This window comes from Grampus griseus (genome assembly GCF_964374135.1).
Source record: "Grampus griseus genome assembly, chromosome: 11".
Classification (NCBI taxonomy): domain Eukaryota; kingdom Metazoa; phylum Chordata; class Mammalia; order Artiodactyla; family Delphinidae; genus Grampus; species Grampus griseus.
In genome coordinates this window covers 9123758-9147926 of record NC_139005.1, presented here as the reverse complement: position 1 = coordinate 9147926, position 24169 = coordinate 9123758, and the positions used below count along the sequence as shown (strand labels likewise).

Genomic DNA, 24169 nt, shown 5'->3' with positions numbered 1-24169 from the left:
TTCACTTGCAGTACCTGTAGATTTGGATAAATTCCTAAGGTCCCCAAAATATCCTAGGGTTCCTGGGCCTGCCTGGAATTGACCTTGCTTACTTTACCTGTAAGTCTGGGAACTGTAAGCCAGGTACCAGTCTAGTTTTCCCAAGGGAACTGTAAGCATTGTTCCATAAAATCAATCACAGCTCCTTAAAAGTAACTGGTGGTATTAGATGAAGTGAACATGACTTTCAAATATGACATCCAGTCAAAGCCTTGGTTGCATTATAATGTTTCCAACCGGGAGGACAGACTTTTATTGAACCTATACAAATAACTATGTTGCCATGAAAATAAGAATACTCATTTAAATAAGAGTTTTGTTTTTGAATTATGGATGAATTAGGAAGAAAAAGATAAATGTTTTTATTTTTGTTTACAAAAGCATAGCCTGCTGAAATTGTCAATGAATTATAGATAGCTTAAGAGAAAAGAGAAACGAATTCCTTATATCCAGAAAATAGGACATTAAAGCATCAGCAGTATTTTAAAACCCATAATCATCCTTCATCAGTTTATTCAGTCCTGTGTGATTAATTCTTGTTCTGCTAGATCTTGAGTTAACAGTCTCATGAATCCATCCGCTTCACTAGTTTTTTGGGAATCCTGACTCAGTCCACTGGTATAGTCTCAAAGTTATTTAAGTGATGCCATCAGAAGCTTGTGCCCAGGAGTTACCGGTATAGTCCTCTTTCAACAATCCTTTTTTTGTTGAAGACAAGCACTTGGCCTGTAGCTCACTTGCAGGCACTTTCAGGGAAGCATCGAAGTAAAACAAAAAACACTCTGTAGATGACAAAAGACTTAAAATGGTGGTGATGACTTATACGGGTAGTTTCAAAAGTGAAAGATCTGATGAGAGTTTGTTATAAAAAATAATGCAGTTGGGCTTCCCTGGTGGCGCAGTGGTTAAGAATCTGCCTGCCAATGCAGGGGACACGGGTTCGAGCCCTGTACCGGGAAGATCCCACATGCCATGGGGCAACAAAGCCCGTGTGCCACGACTGCTGAGCCTGCGCTCTAGAGCCTGCGAGCCACAACCACTGAGCCTGTGAGCCACAACTACTGAAGCCCGTGCGCCTAGAACCCGTGCTCTGCAACAAGGGAAGCCACCGTGATGAGAAGCCCGCGAACCACAACGAAGAGCAGACCCCGCTTGCCGCAACTAGAGAAAGCTCGTGCACAGCAGCGAAGACCCAACGCAGCCAAAAATAAATAAATAAAATTTAAAAATCTAAAAAAAAAAAAATAATAATGCAGTTGATGAATAAGTTTGGTTGTTTTTATGGCATGCAAACCAAAATAAAATCAGTCCAGAAAAGTTTTAGGCAAGATATCTATAAGCATAATGATTAACCTTATTTTTAAAAAGAGTAGTTATTACATCTGATTTATGAGTATAAATGAATATAACTGTTGTACAGAAAAAGACTTAAAGATATAGTGTAATCCTGAGATATAATGTGTCATGAAGCGTATAGTTAGAGCATATCAAGAATATATCAAGATTATCAAGTAAAAATTTTTAGTTAAGTCTGGAATAAGTCCTAAACATCTGTAAAATAAAATTCCATAAGTAAGTTAAGTGAATCACTGGTGGAGAACCACTCACTGGCCTACCAATAATATACTGTATTCAAATTAGAGAAATGAAATTGTGACCAAGGTAACATTAAAAAAAATCATAAAAGAGAAAAATCAAAATTGTAATTGATGACTCTGTACTGTTGTCTAATATCAGACAAAGCACCACTGGGACTCAGGAAATGGAAACACATTGTGAACACTGAGGCTGGTGATAAATTTCTAGGAACTTCATCCAGTTTTTGAAATAATCATATTAACATTTTACCCATACTGATTTAATCTAGGGAGGGTAAGCCTCTCTTCTGATTGGGCAGTGCTTCCCATGCAAATCATAGCATTGATCAAATAAGCCAATTATTTTTAGTATCTCTCTTCTTACAGGGTGAAAGAATTAATCCTTTGTGAACTTCCAGGGGCCCTTTGGGAAATTTTAAAGACAGTTGTAGGTGCAAAAGACATCATTTAGTATTTGAATTTGAAAAGGCAGAATGTCAAAAGTTGTCAGGAGGTTTGAACATTCGATTAAATGGGATCATGGATCAGTGAGAAAAAATACCTGGCAACCTATTTAACCAGTGTCGAAAAAATATTTTTTTAAAAGTGAACATAGGAAAGAACTTTAGCTCTTTCAAAAGTGAGACGACTTTTTAAAATGATAACACACGATAAAATTAACACCAAGTGCAGGAAATTCCGAAAAGACACCGAATTTTTGGCTTCTGAGGAGATTGATTACTCAGAAAGCAAAGAAAAACCTTTTATAACCTCTTTATTAACAGCGGATCAGAACCCAAGAAAATTTTGTCATTTTAGTAGAAAACCAAATTTTAATTTTATAAGTATAATGTTTGATACTGAAGCACTTTCTGAAAATCTTACAAATAAACCTGTCAGGTCTTAGCTGGCTTTGACCGTGACAAATAAAATTCTTTTTATCATCAACTTGTTATAACTTTCTCTGTCCATTCAGGTTTGTTCTGCATGTTCCTCTTTCTCATTCTGGAGCACTTAGTCATTTTACTTTAGGACCTTTTTTTTTTTTCCCTTAAAAACACATTCTGCATATAGAGTTGTTCCTTTCTGTCATTATTTCTATTAGAGTCTCATTTACATACAAGGTTATAACTTATAATTACAGTAACTACTATTTTACAGAGAAAACTATGAGGTGGATAGTTGTGAAATGTCTGTCATACACCAACGTTTTGTAGTAGACTGGCAGAGTTTATGAATATACATCTTACAACTTCTTATAGCCATGCACTTCCAGATAGTACAACCTCTCAATGTGACAAAAATGAATATGTTCATTGATAGACTCAAATATGTGTGGCTTCTTGGTACCATGAAAATAAGAGGCAAAAACTTGTATAAACTTGAAATGCTTATGCTTCAGTGTTCTGTCTTACTTAGAAATGACCTAGGTATTTAATGAATATCCATGGACTAACTTAGCATAAGTCTAAGGTTTTAAGTTACTAAAAGATTTTGGAAACTACAAGTTGGCTTATTACAAGATATAATTACTTTTGAAGTACAGTTTGTCAGAATAATGATTCAGCTTGACTAAGTACAAATGTAGATGTAATGCTAGTTTATTCTGTCAATAAACCTGTAAAAATTTAGGAAGAACATATTCAAGTAGAATAAAAACCTATTCTTGTGTTATACTTAATGCCCATAACTCAGAAGACATAGGTGTTTTTATTAAACCAACAATATTAAACTGGTCTCATATACCAAAGATTTGCCTAAATGTATGTTAACTTGGATTTTTAAAACATTTGGGTTAGTTTTTAAGAATTTTAATTTCCTTAACTTCTGGAAATCTTAGAAATACTTTTTATGTGAGCACTTTTTGTTGTTATTTTAACAACTTTATTGAGATATTCACGCACCATACAATTCACCCATGTCACGTGTACAGTTCAGTAGTTTTTAGTCTATTCACAGAGTTGTGCCACCATCACCACAATCAGTTTTTTTGTTTGTTTTTTGTTTTGTTTTTGTTTTTTGCGGTACGCAGGCCTCTCACTGCTGTGGCCTCTCCCTTTGCGGAGCACAGGCTCCGCACGCACAGGCTCAGCGGCCATGGCTCACGGGCCCAGCCGCTCTGCGGCATGTGGGTTCTTCCCGGACCGGGGCACGAACCCATGTCCCCTGCATCGGCAGGCGGACTCTCAACCACTGCGCCACCAGGGAAGCCCCCAATTTGTATTTTTAACTTTAGGTCCCTGAGCCCCTCGTGAATCCCTAGGGGGGAAAAAGTGCTAGTGACTACAGGGAATTGAGGGGTTGGAGTAAGAAGGGAAAGGTCTGACAGGGTGGATAGAGGGGTGGAGGAGATTGGGGTATTAAAGGAAGATAGATAAAGGATTTAAGGGAAGGTTGAGGTTGGTAAAATGGAGGAAGGAAGAGAGATGGTGATGGGAAAGGAGAGGTTTTAGGGAGATCCCGTTTCCCAAGGAGGACATTGAAGTTCTAAATTGTCTTTAGTAAAATTTTGCCATTTTTTAAGATACTGGACTGAATTAGGGCTGTTATGGTGAAGCGTGTGGTCAGTGGGAGAAGACGGAGGGCGCTCAATAGAGTGACAGTTACTGGTTGGATTAGATAATTAAGGCATAAGAATTTTTTTTTCTTTTTTTTTTACATCTTTATTAGAGTATAATATCAGCTATACATATATCCTCATATTCCCTCCCTCTTGCGTCTGCCTCCCACCCTCCCTATCCCACCCCTCTAGGTGGTCAAAAGCACCCAGCTGATCTCCCTGTGCTATGCGGTTGCTTCCCACTAGCTACCTATTTTACGTTTGGTAGTGTATATATGTTCATGCCACTCTCTCACTTTGTCCCAGCTTACCCTTCCCCCTCCCCGTGTCCTCAAGTCCATTCTCTAGTAGGTCAGTGTCTTTATTCCCATCTTGCCCCTAGGTTCTTCATTACCCTTTTTTTCCTTAGATTCCATATATATGTGTTAGCATACGGTATTTGTTTTTCTCTTTCTGACTTCACTCTGTATGACAGACTCTAGGTCCATCCACCTCACTACAAATAACTCAATTTTGTTTCTTTTTATGACTGAGTAATATTCCATGGTATATATGTGCCACATCTTCTTTATCCATTCATCTGTCAATGGACACTTAGGTTGCTTCCATGCCCTGGCTATTGTAAATAGAGCTGCAATGAACATTGTGGTACATGACTCCTTTTGAATTATGGTTTTCTCAGGGTATATGCCCAGTAGTGGGATTGCTGGGTCGTATGGTAGTTCTATTTTTAGTTTTTTAAGGACCCTCCATACTGTTCTCCATAGTGGCTGTATCAATTTACGTTCCCACCAACAGTGCAAGAGGGTTCCCTTTTCTCCACACCGTCTCCAGCATTTATTGTTTGTAGATTTTTTGATGATGAAGACATAAGAATTTAAAGGAGCTGGGAAGGGCTATTCCCTTGTGAAGAGCCAAGGAAATTCCCTTGTGTAATCTCCATTATAGGAGTTAGGGAAGTTAGAAGAGGCCTCACAGAAGAGCTGGGAATATTCCCCCTCAAGAGTTAGGGTGTGATTGTCTACTCAGAGTCAAAGAAAAAAATTCTTTGCTGGAAAATATCAAGGTAACTTCTTGCCATGTTGCAACAGACAAAATGTCTGCAGCACTGGTTAAAGAGTTGAACTCAAGGAAAGATCCCTGAGTCTCTGAGCAGGAGAGGAGTTTAAATGACTCACAAAGTGTCATTATTGAGGTGGCGATGGCATGGGTCCATAGGTGAGGTCAATACCCATCCAAGTCATGTCACTCACTATACAGATGTCAAATACAAATAAATTCCTGCTTGGTAAGGCGAGTCTTTATTCACAAAGACTTTTGCAGTAAGGAGAATGACCACAAGGTATGCAGGTATCTCAGAATCAAACCCAAAAGGACTTTACTCTTATATGTAGAAATGAATAGTGCCAGCAGGATATTTGTGGGAAAGTGGGACAAGTGGGTAGAGGTTAGCAGATGACATGACCAGGGCAGTTTTAACAGGAGGTTTTTGTGTGTATGGTCAGCTGGTACTTCAGATGAGTCCTTGAGAGAGGATGTTCTGGATTGGCTTGCTTAAGGTTAGGGCTAGCCGGAGTTCAGGGCAGAGAAGCCTGACTAATCTGGTCAGGCCAAGTCAGTGTGTAAGTTGGGCATTTGTGTGCATTTGGCCAGTACTTAATGTAAAATCCTTTAGGGTTTATGACAAGTATGCTTTTAGATCAGGTTCTAAAAAATTCCTTTTAAATATTAGTAAATGTTTTCTATGTGACCGTCTACAGTGAACTGTTACGGATTTCCCCCAAATTATTTGAAAGGTATGGCTCCTGTTCCCAAGTGGCAGAGGTCCTAGTTGAAGAAGGAAATATACCTAAAAAAATGCTAATACCAAATAGGTGGTGAAGACTGTAAGGGTGCAAAGAAGAAAAGCTGAGGCAGTTGGAAAGATTCTTGGAATAGATAAGGTTTGAATCTGGCCTTGAAGGATTTGCTTGCTGGATAAGGTTAGAGAAATATGGAGCGTGCAGGAAAATGAATACACTGTGGTGGTGGAGTATGATGTGCTCACAGTTGATGTGTTAAAAACTAGTTTGTATGATGCAGAGACTATAAAAGGTAAGTTAGAGTCATAGGTAGAAAGCACCTGGTGGAGGCCTGAGGTATTGAGGCTTTTTAATTTTAGGCACAGGAAATCAGAAACCTTTTTGAGTTGGATAAAGTAGAAGTATTAGAAGTAGAAAAGGGAAGGGAGAGTGTTGAGATCATTTACTATTGAGGTAGTTTAGACCTGAGGTTATGAAGGTCTAGAGTAGGATAGTGGTTCTAAAAAATGGAAAAGAAGAGGCAGATTTAAGGACATGCTAAAGGAGAATCAACAAGACAGTGAGTGATTGGCAGACGGCGGGAGAAAGGTGGGTGTCAAGGATGGCTCCATGGCACACCAGTAGGATTAGGAAAATTGTGGTACCATTGACTCTTGAGAGTTTTCTTTGGGGAAAAGGTGATGAATTTAATTTTATGGCAGGAAGAGACGGCCAACTTAGATAATTTTCTCATCTACACTCTGTGTTGTTCCCTAAGCAAGAGAGTGTAGAAGAGAAGATTATCCAAGTTCACCTGGTTAACCAGCAACTCTATTCAGGTAATTTTCAAGTCATCATCTCCAGCCTAAGCTTCAGTTCTACACATATAACTTCTTGTTGGCCATCTCACTATCCTGTTTCCTGAATCTCCAATGGCTCCTGCCAGGTCTCTGCTCTCAAAAAGCTTTGTTTTAATAAAGCTAACCTTGCTGCCACCAAGAGAATAATTATATTAATCACAAAACCTTACAGTATTGGTATGCACTTCATATAACCACCCATTAGTTATTAACTCCTTTAGTCTAACTTCCCACCTATCACACAACTGAAACTGCTTTCTCCAAGTCTTTATAACCAAATCCAACTGGCCTTTTCTCAGTCCTTATTCTTCTCTGCAGCATTCAAAAATGTTGACCATATCCCCACCTATGTAGAATGTTCTGCATACTATACTATTATTCCTCTGATCATGCTTCATCTGCCTTTTAGTTTCAGATCTTCCCTCCCACTTAGCAAACATAGGTATAGACTAAGAAAGGAGGCAGGGCAACTTGTCATTTGAGACTGAGGACAAAATAGAGGAGGATGGGTGGGATATAAAGAGATTTTTGAGAAGTTTAAATTAAGATGTTGGGGATGTATGACATTTACCTTGCTTCCTGCTTCACTGAGATTACTTTGTGAGATGATCTGGGATGAAGGATTCAAAGCATGGAATTTGTCTTCAGGAAAGCAGAAAAAGTTCAGAAAGGCACTAGGGAAAGATTGGTAGGAAGTTAATAAAGGAAAATAAGGATTTCTAAGCACCTGTGAAGGTTCACTAAAGAGATATGATGGTGGTTATTTGGGTTATCTGGGTATTAGGAAGTCTGAAGGTAAGTGCTTTGGAGTGGAAGATACTGAGTGCATGGCACATACGCTACAACTAGGGGCAAGTGTGTGTGGATCCAGTGTATTTCTTTAGTAGATTAAAACAGTATTACAAATCAAATTATACCTTTCAGATGTCCCATTTAATATATTGCTAAGTAGATACTGGTGACAATATTGTAGAAAGTATTGAAGTATCAGAAGGGTGGTTGGACAGGATGAAATCTGGGATTTCTTTTCTTTTTTTTTTTTTTTGTGGTTCGCGGGCCTCTCACTGCTGTGGCCTCTTCCATTGCGGAGCACAGGCTCCTGACGCGCAGGCTCAGCGGCCATGGCTTACGGGCCCAGCAGCTCCACGGCATGTGGGATCTTCCCGGACCGGGGCACGAACCCGTGTCCCCTGCATCGGCAGGCGGACTCTCAACCACTGCGCCACCAGGGAAGCCCTGGGATTTCTTTTTAATAGTGTGTATAGGTTTATGTATAGTCCTTTAGAAATCCTCAATTATAACCACTACTGCTAACTTAAATTAACTTGTTCACACCCCCCCCCCCTTTTTTTTTTGTACTCTTAAGGCTTGTGAGGCCTTAAATGACCAGAAAAGTTCTTTGGATTTTGTAGACCACATATTTAGTAGAAATGTTAATGTTTGACTTGAAAGCCATAAAAGACATTTAGCTGGTACTTAATGCCATATACAGATGTGGTGTAGTTTTCCAAGGAAAGTGCCATAAAGAAGGGTGCCCAATAAATATCAGATTATCATCACTCTTGGATTTTAAATTGTAAATGCTCTGGGCTATTTCTTAGCCTTGTGCAGCACTTAACATTGTACCCTTAACTAATATTGACCTTCTGATTTTTATAATTGGCGCATACTATGAGGGGCTCAGTATAAGATAGTGCAGTGAACACTATGTGGACTGATAAATCAGTGTGATGTATGAAGGCCTGAAACGAGCTAAAAGTGAATCTGTGAGGGAAATTTGCCAATAGCAGCTGTAGGTACGCAGAATAAGCAGAAAGGGCTCTTAGTCACTTTTTAAAAAAGCTGTCTGCCCATCTGTTTTTGACTAAGAAAGTTGGACTTAAGCTTAGTTAGAAGAGTTCATGTTGTGCTTACTGATGAAAATAGTGGACTTCATAACTCCATTTGGCAGACACAACCCATAAACTGGCTTAAACATCACTTTTTTCTTTACTGTTTTTGAGCACCTTAATGTTTTTTTAATTACTTTCTTAAAGAGGGAGTGGTTAGTTTTCAGGGGCACTTGGTCTTGGCTTTGGATGACTGTCTTAGACCTTTAGTAAGTAATTGTGAGAGAAGATCATGTAGATTATTGCATTGTAACTCTGGTCTTATTTTTGCTGCCTCGTCTGTGTTCTTCATCTCAGCCTCTAGATCTGTGCTATCCATACGACCACTTGTCTACTTAAATTTAAATGAATTAAGATTAAATAAAATTAAAAATTTATTTTCTTAGTCATACTAGCCATCTTTTAAGTGCTCCATAGCCACATGTGGCCAGTGGCTGTTGTACTGCACAGTGGAGAGAACACTTCTATCATCATAGAAATTTCTGTTGGATAGTGGTGCTCTAGATCTTTAATTACTGTTGATACCAGGAAAGTAGATGTGAGAAGCTTGCAATAAATGCTTTAAAAAAACCAAAACGCATATTTTGGGTAAAAAAAAAAAAGCATTTATACTACTTCAGTCCTAACAGCTTCAGCTTTCTCAGAGTTAAATATCTCTTTCGGATAGGCTTTATATTTAGTTTTGGTATTAGGTCTTATTCAAAGATCATTCTAATAATGATATAAAACAGAATAAAAATAGTTGCATTAAGAACTATATCTGCCAGACTGTTTTATTAAGGTATAATTGATAATTCAAGAAATTACACATATGTAAAGTTTAAAATTTAATAAGTTTTGACATATCTATGCACTTCTGGAACCATCATCACAGTCAGTATGATATAGCCATCACCTACAAAAGTTTCCTCATGCCCCTTTATCATCCCTCCTTCTCTTCTTTTCCACCCTCTCTCCCCACCTCCAGACAACCACCGATCTGCTTTTTGTTACAATAGGTTAATCTGAATTTTCTAAAATTTTATATAAATGGAGTATGCAATATATACAGTCTTTTTCTGACTTATTTTATTCTACGTAATTATTTTGAGATTCACCCAAATTACATAAACAAATAGTTCATTACTTTTTTTTTTTGGCATGCCGTGTGGCACGTTTCCTGACTGGGGATTGAATCCGTGCCCCCTGTAGTGGAAGCGCGGAGTCTTAACCACTGCACTGCCAGGGAATTCCCAATAGTTCATTACTTTTTTTTTTTTCTTTAATTTGGCTGCGTTGGGTCTTCGTTGCTGCGTGCGGGCTTTCTCTAGTTGCGGCGAGCAGGGGCTACTCTTCGTTGTGGTGCGCAGGCTTCTCATTGCGGTGGCTTCTCTTGTTGTGGAGCACAAGCTCTAGGCGCGTGGGCTTCAGTAGTTGTGGCATGCGGGCTCAGTAGGTGTGGCTTGTGGGCTCTAGAGCACAGGCTCAGTGGTTGTGGTGCACAGGCTTAGTTGCTCCGCGGCATGTGGGATTTCCCCGGATCAGGGCTCAAAGCTGTGTCCCCTGCATTGGCAGGCAGATTCTTAACCACCAGGGAAGTCCCCATTACTTTTTTCTAAAAATTATTTTTTTATACAGATTTTTATTAGTTACGCATTTTACACACATCAGTGTATACATGTCAATCCCAGTCTCCCAATTAATCACACGACCACCACCACCTCCTGCCGCTTTCCCTCTTTAGTGTCCATACGTTTGTTCTCTACATCTGTGTTTCAGTTTCTGTCCTGCAAACCGGTTCATCTGTACCATTTATCTAGGATCCACATATATGCGTTAATATATGATATTTGTTTTTCTCTTTCTGACTTACTTCACTCTGTATGACAGTCTCTAGATCCATCCACATCTCTACAAATGGTCCGATTTCGTTCCTTTTTATGGCTGAGTAATATTCCATTGTATATATGTACCACATCTTCTTTCTCCATTCGTCTGTCAGTGGGCATTTAGGTTGTTTCCAGGATATGACTATTGTAAATAGTGCTGCAGTGAACATTGGGGAGCATGTGTCTTTTTGAATTATGGTTTTCTCTGGATATATGCCCAGTAGCGGGATTGCTGGGTCATATGGTAATTCTATTTTTAGTTTTTTAAGGAACCTCCATACTGTTCTCCAAAGTGGCTGTATCAATTCACATTCCCACCAACAGTGCAAGAGGGTTCCCTTTTCTCCACACCCTCTCCAGCATTTGTTGTTTGTAGATTTTCCGATGATGGCCATTCTAACTGGTGTGAGGTGATACCTCATTGTAGTTTTGATTTGCATTTCTCTAATAATTAGTGATGTTGAGCAGCTTTTCATGTGCCTCTTGGCCATCTGTATGTCTTCTTTGGAGAAATGTCTATTTAGGTCTTCTGCCCATTTTTGGATTGGGTTGTTTGTTTCCTAATATTGAGCTGCATGAGCTGTTTATATATTTTGGAGATTAATCCTTTGTCTGCTGATTCGTTTGCAAATGTTTTCTCTCCTTCTGAGGGTTTTTTTTTTTTGTCTTGTTTATGGTTTCCTTGCTGTGCAAAAGCTTTTAAGTTTCATTAGGTCCCATTTGTTTATTTTTGTTTTTATTTCCATTACTCTAGGAGGTGGATCAAAAAAGATCTTGCTGTGACTTATGTCAAAGAGTGTTCTTCCTGTGTTTTCCTCTAAGAGTTTTATAGTGTCTGGACTTACATTTAGGTCTCTAATCCATTTTGCGTTTATTTTTGTGTATGGTGTAAGGGAGCATCCTAATTTCATTCTTTTACATGTAGCTGTCCAGTTTTCCCAGCACCACTTATTGAAGAGGCTGTCTTTGCTCCATTGTATATGCTTGCCTCCTTTGTCATAAATTAGTTGACCATAGGTGCGTGGGTTTATCTCTGGGCTTTCTATCCTGTTCCATTGATCTATGTTTCAGTTTTTGTGCCAGTACCATATTGTCTTGGTTACTGTAGCTTTGTAGTATAGTCCAAAGTCAGGGAGTCTGATTCCTCCAGTTCTGTTTTTTTCCCTCAAGACCACTTTGGCTATTCTGCTTTTGTGTCTCCATACAAATTTTAAGATTTTTTTTTCTAGTTCCATAAAAAATGCCATTGGTAATTTGATAGGGATTGCATTGAATCTGTAGATTGCTTTGGGTAGTATAGTCATTTTCACAATATTGATTCTTCCAATCCAAGAACATGGTATATCTCTCCATCTGTTGGTATCAACTTTAATTTCTTTCATCAGTGTCTTATAGTTTTCTGCATACAGGTCTTTTGTCTCCCTAGGTAGGTTTATTCCTAGGTATTTTATTCTTTTTGTTGCAGTGGTAAATGGGAGTGTTTCCTTAATTTCTCTTTCAGATTTTTCATCATTAGTGTATAGGAATGCAGGGGATTTCTGTGCGTTAATTTTGTATCCTGCAACTTTACCAAATTGATTGATTAGCTCTAGTAGTTTTCTGGTGGCATCTTTAGGATTCTCTGTGTATAGTATCATGTCATCTGCAAACAGTGACAGTTTTACTTCTTCTTTTCCAATTTGTATTCCTTTTATTTCTTTTTCTTCTCTGATTGCCAAGCCTAGGACTTCCAAAACTATGTTGAATAATAGTGGTGAGAGTGGCTATCCTTGTCTTGTTCCTGATCTTAGAGGAAACGCTTTAAGTTTTTCACTATTGAGAATGATGTTTGCTGTAGGTTTGTCGTATATGGCCTTTATTATGTTGAGGTAGGTTCCCTCTATGCCCACTTTCTGGAGAGTTTTTATCATAAATGGGTGTTGAATTTTGTCAAAAGCTTTTTCTGCATCTATTGAGATGAGCATATGATTTTTATTCGTCAGTTTGTTAATATGGTGTATCACATTGATTGATTTGCGTATATTGAAGAATCCTTGCATCCCTGGGATAAATCCCACTTGATCATGGTGTATGATCCTTTTAATGTGTTGTTGGATTCTGTTTGCTAGTATTTTGTTGAGGACTTTTGCATCTATATTCATCAGTGATATTGGTCTGTAATTTTCTTTTTTTGTAGTATCTTTGTCTGGTTTTGGTATCAGGGTGATGGTGGCCTCATAGAATGAGTTCGGGAGTGTTCCTTTCTCTGCAGTTTTTTGGAAGAGTTTGAGAAGGATGGGTGTTAGCTCTTCTCTAAATGTTTGATAGAATTCACCTGTGAAACCATCTGGTCCTGGACCTTTGTTTGTTGGAAGATTTTTAATCACAGTTTCAATTTCATTACGTGTGTTGGTCTGTTCATGTTTTCTATTTCTTCCTGGTTCAGTCTTGGTCCCCATTACTTTTTATTGTATGGATATATCACTGTTTGTTCATCCATTAGTTTGTTGATGACATTTGGGTTGGTTCCAGTTTGGGTTATTACAAAAAAGCTGCTGTGAGCATCGTGCACAGGTCTTTGTATTGACATATACTTTTATTTCTCTGAAGTAAATATCTAGTCTTTTAAGAAACTGCCAAACTGCTTTCCAAAGATGCTGCACCATTTCACAGGCCCCCAGGAGAGTATGAGTGGTCCACTGGCTCCATATCCTTGCCAGTTCTTGGAATGACCAGGCTTTTAAAAATTTTATCTGACAGATATTTTAACAAGAAAAGACTGTCCTGGTACAATTAATTTCCCCTCTTGCAACTCTTTTGTATTTAAAATGGTGCAAAAATAATGCTTTGTGAAAAGATATTGCCAGTTTTCTATACATTGATTTACTCTTTATTTTTGATAGTATTTGCTCACTAACACTGATTTGAAACTCAATTTATAGGAACCAAGACATTTCCTTTGTTTTGACTTACATATTTTTCTTTTTTTGTTCTAGCGGCCCCTTTGTTGCTTTATGCAAACAGACGGGACTTGCGATTGGTTGATGCTGCAAATGGCAAAGAGAATGCTACGATTGTAGTTGGAGGCTTGGAGGATGCAGCTGCGGTGGACTTTGTGTTTGGTCATGGCTTGATATACTGGAGTGATGTCAGCGAAGAAGCCATTAAACGAACAGAGTTCAACAAAACTGAGAGTGTACAGAATGTTGTTGTTTCTGGATTATTGTCCCCTGATGGGCTGGCATGTGATTGGCTTGGAGAAAAATTGTACTGGACAGATTCTGAAACTAATCGTATTGAAGTTTCTAATTTAGATGGATCTTTACGAAAAGTTTTATTTTGGCAAGAGTTGGATCAACCTAGAGCTATTGCCTTAGATCCTTCAAGTGGGTAAGTTTTGCATCATGTACAAAGGTTATTGTATCTCCTTCTCCTGGCTGTTTTCTCTCCATTAGCATAGACACCCCTTACCTCCAGGAGAAAAGAAACATCAGACCCCAGTTTTAGATTCTTTGGGCTTCTTTGTCAAGTAGATTTGAATGTGGGAAGTTAGGTCATGTTCTGAAAGTAAGGTGTGTCTGTAAATAGTTTTGCGTTTCTAGTATCACTTACCGGATAGCCATGTTTATAGTTCTTGGTTTTTCTTCTGCATTTATTTTTTATAATTATGGGAGGATAATCAGAAGGCAGAGAAGAAGGAATGATAAATGAGTAGTATTTGATAGCTCAAGATTATATAAAAAATCTTCTGAATCTTGTACCTTTTATTATATACACAATTGTTTTGTAATGCCTAGTGTTTTTTATATTAAACTGATTTTTTTAATATGTCACTGTTGAATGAAAAATAAAAATTAGGTTATTAAATAACTCACTTTTAGTTAGCTAGACATGTATTTGCCATAAGAGTTTATTTTCTTCCTAAATATTTGTGTTTTTATTATATATATATTTTTAGTGCAGATATTCTCTACAGAACCACTGATTTTTCAGAAAGCTGTCTCTAATTTGGGCAACACAATGTATAGGGATACCATGGTATCCTATTACTTTTTTTTTTTTTTGGCTGTACCGGGTGTGGCATGTGGAACTTCCCCAACCAGGGATCAAACCCGCGCCCCCTGCAGTGCAAGCGCGGCGTCTTAACCACTGGACCACCAGGGAAGTGCACAAGTTTATTTTCTAATAGAAGAGAAACTTAAAGCTATGGGCAGATCTTACTATAAAATGTGAACTGTATCCTCAGGTGCTTCTCTGTTACTGTGTTTCAGTCCTGCCATATACAATTCCTTGCTATTTATCTGTTGAATACAGTGTCATGCCAGAGTCTGTCATGGCTAGGTATAGATAACTAAACATGAACCTGAAATGAGTTACTAATAATTGTTTAAAATCTAAAGATAAATAACCTGTGAATAACTCTTTTAGTACTTCATTTTCTTTGACTTTCAAGTATATTGGAATGCTTTAAAACTCATTTATAGAAGGCAGTGGATTAATATTATGTAATAAATTAAAATATGGGAAAAATGAAAGGTTTATATATGCTCCTTTCTCTTGATATCAGACCCTTTTTGGTGACAAAAGTTAAAGAAGATACAATGTTATAGGAAAATGAAAAGCCTTTTCTGACTATAAAAGATAACATGGGCAATGGTGAGTGAAATTTTAGGGTGAGAGGTTCTAGAAAACACATATTATGTATACTTTATATAATATGTAAAACATGTCTTTTTAGAGGGGTAATAAGAGGTATCTGCTAAAGTCAGATGGTCTTTTAATAGAGCATCAGAAAATATTGTACTGACTCTAGTGGTAGGAAAAAGGTTTGTGTGTCCCAAGGAGGTCACAGATGTTGAATGTGTGGTAAACTGTATTGATTGAAGAATTTGCTTCTTGAGAACTTGCAAGGTATTTTTGAGAAATGGAATCTGTTTTGCCAGCCAAGTTCGTTAAGTCTTAGGGAGTGTTGAAATGTTTCTGAGGTTACTGCTTCACAGAACACACAGGGTTTTGGTGCTTTCAGTGGTTATTAGGGAGTAATACGTTGATGAAAAGTTTTTTTTTTTTTTTTTCCATTTTTGACAGATTCAATCTTATAACTCTAAGGGTGATGATGGAAATTTCCCCAGATATCTGTTAAATGGTTAGTATGTTCAGAGCTCTGCTTTTTGTGTTCTTCTGGGGGAGAGGGGGAATATCTTTAAGGATTTACTATTTTATTTAAGGAGAGAAAACTTAGGAGCGAGAACTTTTCCTTTTTCAAAGCATGTTTATTTGCGTTATGTAGTATGTATGTGGAGAGGGAAAGAGTGTTAAAGGAATTACAAGGGCCACAGAACTCTTAAGGAGGATGGGTGGATAAAATAGCTAGATTATCACAATTCTGGAGTAGCATCTTATTTCTATAAGGGATAATGATTACGTGATTGTACATAGTCAAGGGAGATGAATTTATAGGCAACTATTGACTATTCAGGAGCTGATAATTTAATAAGTAAATGAATCATTCTCATTTTGTCCCCTAAAACTGAGTTTTACTTCTGGGTGGCAGGTCTGATAAGTGTCTTAGGAAGTAAGTTTGCCATGTGATTAAGAAGTATTTACATTAGCGTTTCCGTGGCTTGAATATTTACTAATATTTAAAGTTTGAATTTGCCAAAGACTCAGCTGGTAAAGGATACTGGAAGAATCAATAATAATGTGCTTTGAAGGTAGAAAGTACTGTTATTTAAGCTTCTAAGGGATGTTCAGTGAAGAATATGTATATTTTTCCTGAGGCCTAAATGGGGGTGTGGTCAAACACTCAAAGAAATGTCTTCTATTATTTTTGATGTCTGTAGTTAGTGTTGAGTATGTTTGTAAATTCACTTTCCCCCCCTTTAACAGTTCTTTTAAAATTTCTTTTACTTTTTTGAAAGTTATTTTGTGGCAGATGGCTAATTTTTAAATTGTGCAACTGGAAGCAAACAGAATGCAGACAAATGGCATCATTTGGTAATTAGCATGATGAAGCGTATTTAAAATTATATTTTAAACTCATGCATTTAAAAATATATTTTATCAAACAGTTTTTCGGTATTGACCTTAGGTTTTATGTTAATGCTTTTAGTTTTAATGGAGTAGTAATTTTGGATTGAGTATATCACTTATCAAGCAGAAGAGATGATTTTCAGATTTATTTTTTAGGGGAAAAATGAAGTTTGCTTTCCAGAGAAAGTACATGAAAACAGAGCTGAGGAAAAAGGTGGCTTTATCAGAGTTCCGGGATCCTGGGTTATGAGGTTCAGAAGAGCTGACTGAGCTCTCTCACAGCAGCTTATGTAAAAGGAAAGCTATTGAATGACTGGTATTGTTTGAACCCTGGGAACTGGTGCAGAAATCTGTGTGCTTTTGGATGTATGGAGTTCTTTGTGCAGTCAGTCCATTTAGCCTAGACTGAAGGAAGATTTTTATTTCCCTCCCTAAATGTGGCCTCTGTTAGTCTGAGATTTTTTTTCTTTTGAGTGACTGGCAGTGTAGAATTCTGAATAAGGAGCAGGAAAACGTGTGTATGGAAATTGTTCCAGAAATGAACAACCATAGTTATAGAAAACAGTATCCTTCCTTTATAGTGAGAGGTGGTTCCTATGTGGCTGCTCCTAATGGGGGAGCTCCTTAATCTGATCCACAGTGACTGTACTAATCTTAGTGATGCTGAGGACCTGCTGTTTCAGGTACAAATAAAGCAGTTCTAAGGGTTTTTTGGTTGTTAAGGATCTGTTCCTATTCCACATCATTTTGGATATTTTAAAAAGTTAAATTTTAGTGATTCAGTCTGAAGTGAATTCATACTGAATAGCTTTGAGTGATACGTATTTTAAAAAGTACATTTTTATCATTGTTAAGAATAATATTAACAACACTAAAAGTTCTGCTTTAAAAATGCTTGCCGAACTAGTTCAGTGGAAAAAGAATGATTTATAATTTCCTTATCAATTATGTACGTATAATTGTCATGACTTGAGTATGTTTAAAAGTATTTAATATACTGGTATATCCCAGGTGACTAAAATAGTTCCTGCCACATAGTAAGTATTCAGTAAATATTTTTGAGTGGCTGGACTTTATATTTTCTTTTATAATTCTATTAATTATCCTTGTTAGGGACATTTGTTTTCTAAGCAAATGTAAATTTTAGTATGGTCCTGTGAATTCTAAATCACTATGGCTTTGATTGCAGTTGTTAACTTAAAACATAATTAAGATTTTTAGTCTTTTCATTTGAAGTTTTCAAGATCATATTTTATAAAAATACACTCACTGGAGCATGTTTCATGTCACATCTTGCTCTGTTATTTACCAAGCAAGTTACTTCATTTTCTTGGACCTCAATTTCCTCATCTGTAGAATGATGAGTTCCTTTCAATTTTGACATTATTTAAGTTTTAAAAGTCAGACATTTAAAGAAAGTACTCTAATTTTTAATTTATTTTTATTTTTGGCTGTGTTGCTGTGCCCAGGCTTTCTTCTAGTTGCGGCGAGTGGGGACTACTCTTCGCTCTGGTGCGCAGCCTTCTCATTGCGGTGGCTTTTCTTGTTGCGGAGCACGGGCTCTAGGCGCGCGGGCTTCAGTAGTTGTGGCACGCAGACTCAGTAGTTGTGGCGCAGTGGCTTAGTTGCTCCGTGGCATGTGGGACCTTCCCAGACCAGGGTTCAAAACTGTGTCCCCTGCATTGGCAGGCAGATTCTGAACCACTGTGCCACCAGGGAAGCCCTAAGAAAGTACTCTAATTTTAAAAATCGTATTTTACAGTTACATATTCAAGTCTAATTTAGGTATGTTACACTTAGAATTGTGTTTCTGCCGAACAGATTCTTCTTAAAGTTTTGTTTCTACTGCCCTTATTGCATATGTCATCACACTTTTTTAGGGTTGTTTCACCTCTAGTTTAAACCTCTTTTCTAGTTCCACTTGATGTAAACTGAAAAATATTTGAAAATGTTGAAGGATTCTTTTTGTATGAAGAATGGAAAATGTGGCCCATTACTTTTAGGCAGACTATATGTATTCAGATATGTTTGGAGATAGGTGTTTTTGAGATTACCTAAAAATTGAGAGAGTGTGTAAGAAAAGCCACTAATCCAGGAAATCTGGTTAATAGGTTTAGCTTTACTAGCCTCTGGGATAGGAATCAAGGCCCTTGGAAGTGAAAACTTTTTTTTTTTTAAGAATAAATAAATGTGATGAATTGGGTGATTGGGATTGACATGTATACACTGATGTGTATAAAACTGATGACCAATAAGATAAAATAAAAATAAAAATAAAAAAATAAAATAAAAAAAATAAAATTCAACAATTAAAAAAAAGAATAAATAAATGTGTGTATATTTATATGTATTCTTAAATGTTAGTGTTGGTCTTTCCTCTTACAAACATCTTAACCCTCATCCAATTTTTAATTCTTTATATCTAGTGATATACATCACATCTCAAATTGAGTTTTGATTATGTGGTCTGATATTTTTATGTTTTGTATCTCCAAGGCCCACTTTTATTGCAGGAATGTTGAAAGGGAGTATTTGCAGTATGACCTAGCCCAGTCTCTTAATAGCTTTCTTTGCTAAAAGCTATCCTTGCTTGCAGCATTGACCTTTTAATTTATCCTTAACAAGGAGAACAATGAAATTTTATGTGAGTAAAGAATAGGATACCTTTAACTGAGTTCTCTGCATTTTGGAGATCTTACATACCCTTGCTGTATTCCAGTATGATTGGCTCTTTAGAAATTATAGCAAATTAGTTTGATTGCTCCTGGTATTTCTGTCATTGAACCTTTAAGATTTTGGAAGGAGGAGTCTGTGATAGCTAATTTGTGAAGTAGGAATAAAATGATTGTCTTGAGTATTTTATTTTTTTGCAGCATTTGATATTGATACCATATTCCTTTTAGAAATTTTCTCTTAAGGCTTTCTCATTTTCATACTGTTGGTTTTCCTACCACTTGGACCACCCTTTTCCTTTCTTTATTAACTCTTTAAGCTTAAAATGCATCATTTTCTATATTCTTTTCCTAGGATCATATCCATTTCCATAGTTTTTGCACAGAAGCAGATAGCCAGTTATCCATGAAGCTCCATATCCTGAAGCACTGGTTCTGAGTATGAAATATCTTTCTCTGAACTCTCAGTAACTTACATTTTTAAAAGTGTCCTGGTCAATTGGGGAAGCCTGTTTCCTGCCCATTAAATCCTGGGACTGGTAGGGAATTTTAAGGAACTTCTAGCTAAATGCCTTCACTTTTTGGCTGAAGAAACTTAGGCCTTTGGCTACAATAAGAGAAAGTCAGATTCTTGTTTGAGATTTTCCAGTTCCACGTTCAGTGCTTTTTTCATCACGAAAGGTATCTTGCTGAAGCCATGTTTTTTTGCACATTTAATTACTTTAAAAATGCAACATGGTAGCTTTATTTAAAGGAGGATTTTTATAAATTCTCTGTTTTTAGATTTACTCACTGTACTAATTTCTTATTTTACTATATTTTTTGGCATCCCACTTAATCCATTTGTGTTCAGCTTCCTTCTGCTTGCAGTATGTTCTTTAATATTCCTTTCAGCAGAGGTCTGTTGATGGTAAACTCTTGATCTTTGTCGAAAATGTATTTATTTTGTCCTCATTCTTGGAATGATAATTATTTGATATAGAATTCTTTGTGATAGTTACTTGCACTCAGTACTTCGAGGGAATTGACTTTAATTGTTGCTGTGAGAAGTCTGCTGTTTCTAATAATTGTTGCTTGGCAAGTAATTTATTATTTTTTTTCTGGTTGCTTAAAAGCAGCCCTTAAACATCCCTTAATTAAAAAAAATATTATATTTATTTGCCTTATTTATTTATTTTTTTTGGCTGTGTCGGGTCTTAGCTGTGGCGCATGGGATCTTTGTTGAGGCAAGCCGGATCCTTTTCGTTATGGCGCACAGTCTGCTTGGACTTCTTTCTAGTTGCGGCGCCCAGGCTCCTCTCTAGTTGTGGCGTGTGGGTTTTCTCTCTCAAGTTGCGGCACGTGGGCTCCAGGGCGTGTGGGCTGTGTAGTTGTGGCGCACAGGCTTAGTTGCCCCGCAGCATGTGGGATATTAGTTCCCTGACCAGGAATCGAACCCATGTCCCTTTTATTGGAAGGTGGATTCTTTACCGCTGGACCACCAGGGGAGTCCCTGAACATCTCTTAATTTTTTTTTTTAATTAATTTATTTTTGGCTGCGTTTGGGTCTTCGCTGCTACACGTGGGCCTTCTTTCATTGAGGTGAGCGGGCTCATTGCGGTGGCTCCTCCTGTTGGGGAGCACGGACTCCAGGCGGGCGGGCCTCAGCACTCGTGGCTCACGGGCTCTAGAGTGCAGGCCCAGCAATCGTGGCGCATGGGCCCAGCCGCTCCGCGGCATGCGGGATCCTCCCGGACCAGGGCCCGAACCCATGTCCCCTGCACTGGCAGGCGGATTCCCAACCACTGCACCACCAGGAAAGCCCAATTTTTAAAAAATTAATTAATTAATTTTTTATTTATTTTATGTTTGGCTGCATTGGGTCTTCCTTGCTGTGCGTGGGCTTTCTCTAGTTGCGGCGAGTGGGGGCTACTCTTTGTTGTGGTGCGCGGGCTTCTCATTGCGGTAACTTCCCTTGTTGCAGAGCACAGGCTCTAGGTGCACAGGCTTCAGTAGCTGTAGCATGCGCGCTCAGTAGTTGTGGCTCACGGGCTCTAGAGTGCAAGCTCAGTAGTTGTGGTGCACGGGCTTAGTTGCTCTGCGACATGTGGGATCTTCCCGGACCAGGTCTCAAACCCGTGTCCGTCCCCTGCATTGGCAGGCGGATTCTTAACCACTGTGCCACCAAGGAAGCCCCATCCCTTAATTTTTGATATTTTGCAGCTTTGTTCACTTTGTGTCTAGATGTGGCTATGTTTTTATTTATCCTGCTTAGAACTCTTGTTTCTAGAATGTAATCATTATTATTTATTAATTCTAGAAAATTATTATCCATTATTTTCTTACTTACCCTTCATTCTCTTTAGTTGCCTCTGGATCTCCTGTTTGATGTGTGTGGACCATGTAATTTTCTGCTCCTTGCCTCTTAATCTTGCTTTCATATCTTCTGTCTATCTCTTGAGGCCACTTTCTGGTTAGTTTTTGTACATGCCTTCCAGATAATTAATTCTTTCTTCAGCTGTGCCTAATTTTACAGTTTGAGTCAGTTGATTTTTTAATATCAGCAGTTGTATTTTGCTTTTTAGAAGTTCTTTGTGCCCCTCATTTAAAAGACTTATTATGAGAAAATGTCAGCCTACATGAAAGTAGAGAAAATAGTGTTATCAGTAATATTAGACTTATAAAAAAGTTACAAAAATAGTGTATAGTTCTTGTATAACCTTTACCTAGCTTCCCCTAATATTATATTTTATGTAATCATAGAATAGTTATACCTTAGATCAGGAAATTAATGTTGATACAGTACTGTAGACCATATTTGAATTTCTCCAGTTTTCCCCCTAGAATCCTTTTTGTGGACTAGGATCCCATGTCGCATTTAGTTGTTATTTCCTTAGCCTTTTCTAATCTGGACATTTAACCAGTCTTTGTCTTTGTAACCGTGACTTTTTGAAGATTACTGGCCATTTTGTAGAATGTCCCTCATTTAGGATTTGTTTGATGTTTTCTTGTGATTGGTTATACATTTTTGGCATGGCAGAGGTCGTGTTGTGCTCTTCTCTGGGCTTCATATCAGCAGGTGCATGATGTAGATACTGGCGATGTAACATTTGATCACTTGCTTATGGTGTTGTCTGTTAGGTTTATTTATTTATTTATTTTTTTGTATTTACTTTTTCCCCCCTTGTAATAAATATTTGAAGCTATGCAGTTATCCTGTTTATCGTACTTTTCAGCATTTTTTGATGGTTTTTGCCTGCAACAATTATTACTGTGGTGTTTGCCAAATGGTGATATTTCTAGTCCCATTGTTCCTGTTACATGCATTCTCAGTTAGAATTCCATCTTAAGGAAGAGCTTTCCTGTCTTTACTATTTATTCATTTATCCAATTATTTATACTAGTATGGACTTGGGCATTTATTTATTCTATAGGTTATAATCCATTAGTGTCATTTATTTCTTGCTTAGGGTTGTCCCAGGTTTTGCCATTGGGCGTTCCTTCAAGTTTGCTCCTGTGTCCTTTTGACAGGCCCTCATTATTTTTTAAACCCTTTTTTTTTTTTTACTATCTGCATAGCACAAGATGTTCCAGATTCAACTTGTCCTTCTGCTTCACCCTTAGAATCAACCGTTTCTCCAAGGGGCTCTGTTCTCCTTTGATTGGAAAATGGTACTGAGAAATTACGATCTGGAAGCTCGGTGTGTTCATACTGGATTTTCATTGCTTTTAAGTCCTCTCAGTGGACAGAGTTAAGAAATACATGTATGTATATACATACACCTAGTTCTGTGTGTTTCTATTTGTATCTATATATTTAAAAAAAGAGTTCGTGTTGATAGCTCCAATTCCAATCCACTGCTTACAGAATTGTGTTATAGTCTTCTTCCCCCACACCATTTGTTTGGTAGGTTATTTTTCCAGTCTTTGATAGTGAGAAACCTGGTTCTCATTATCCACAATGTATTTTCTTATTTGCTCAATCCTAGTATACAAGAATTTCAGAATTGCTAACCTCTACTCTTGTGAGAAACAAATTTATTATCTAGAATACACTACTATGAAAATACTGTCAGTAGAGTCAAAATACTGTTTTCCAAATTTATTTAGGTACTTTCTTTTCTTTCCCACCCAATGCAGTGTGGCATTTGTAATATATTTATTACTGTTTGTGTTCCACTTTGAATCTCCCCCGCCAATATCCTGGTTGATTTTAATTATCAATTTATTTTGGGGTTATGTGAAATAATTACCATGTTTCTAAGAGTTAGAAATAACACGAAAAGCTTTACTCAGAGTAGTGTCCGTCCTCCCTGTCCTTCTACCGTGGTCCCATTTTCACTTTCTTTCCAGCTTGTTCCCATTTGTCCTCTAGGATATCTTATTATCATTTATTTCTGGTTTTATCTTCTTGGAATTCTTTTTTGCGCAAATGAGCTGATACATATAAATTTTCTTATTATATTCCCTTTTGTTCTTACATGAAAGAAATACTAAAGACTTTTTTTGCACTTTCTTTTTTAACTTAATAGTATATCCTGAATGTCACTTCGTATCATTTCATAGAGCTCTTCCTCATTCTTTTTTTTTGATACTGCCTAGTATTCCATTGTGCAAATACAGCATAGCTTATTCAGCTACTCTCCTGTGTTCAGAAATTTAGGCTGTTTTGTTAGCTGAGGTGTTCTAAAGCAAATCACACAGTGACATCTCACTTTATGTTGCATCTCTGAAAAATAGACATTTTTCTCCATAACCGCAGTACCATTGTCTTCCACACACCCCAAATGCACAAGTCTTTAATATTATAGTTTACTTATTCCATATTCTGATATCTTTCATAGCCTCAGAAATGCTGTTTTATAGTTGGCGTGTTTGAATTAGGATTTAAAACAAGGTTCATAAGTTGTATTTGATTATGTCTCTTTAAGT

At 37.4% G+C, this 24169-nt stretch overlaps 1 protein-coding gene across 1 annotated transcript in view; it reads left to right on the top strand.

Moving 5' to 3' along the window:
* Positions 1–24169, top strand: part of LRP6 (LDL receptor related protein 6) — a 178247-nt gene that overhangs the window by 6613 nt on the left and 147465 nt on the right. The window contains exon 2 of the mRNA XM_082665597.1: positions 13550–13943. Coding sequence (XP_082521723.1) covers positions 13550–13943 — 394 coding nt within the window. The remainder of the gene's footprint in view (positions 1–13549; positions 13944–24169) is intronic.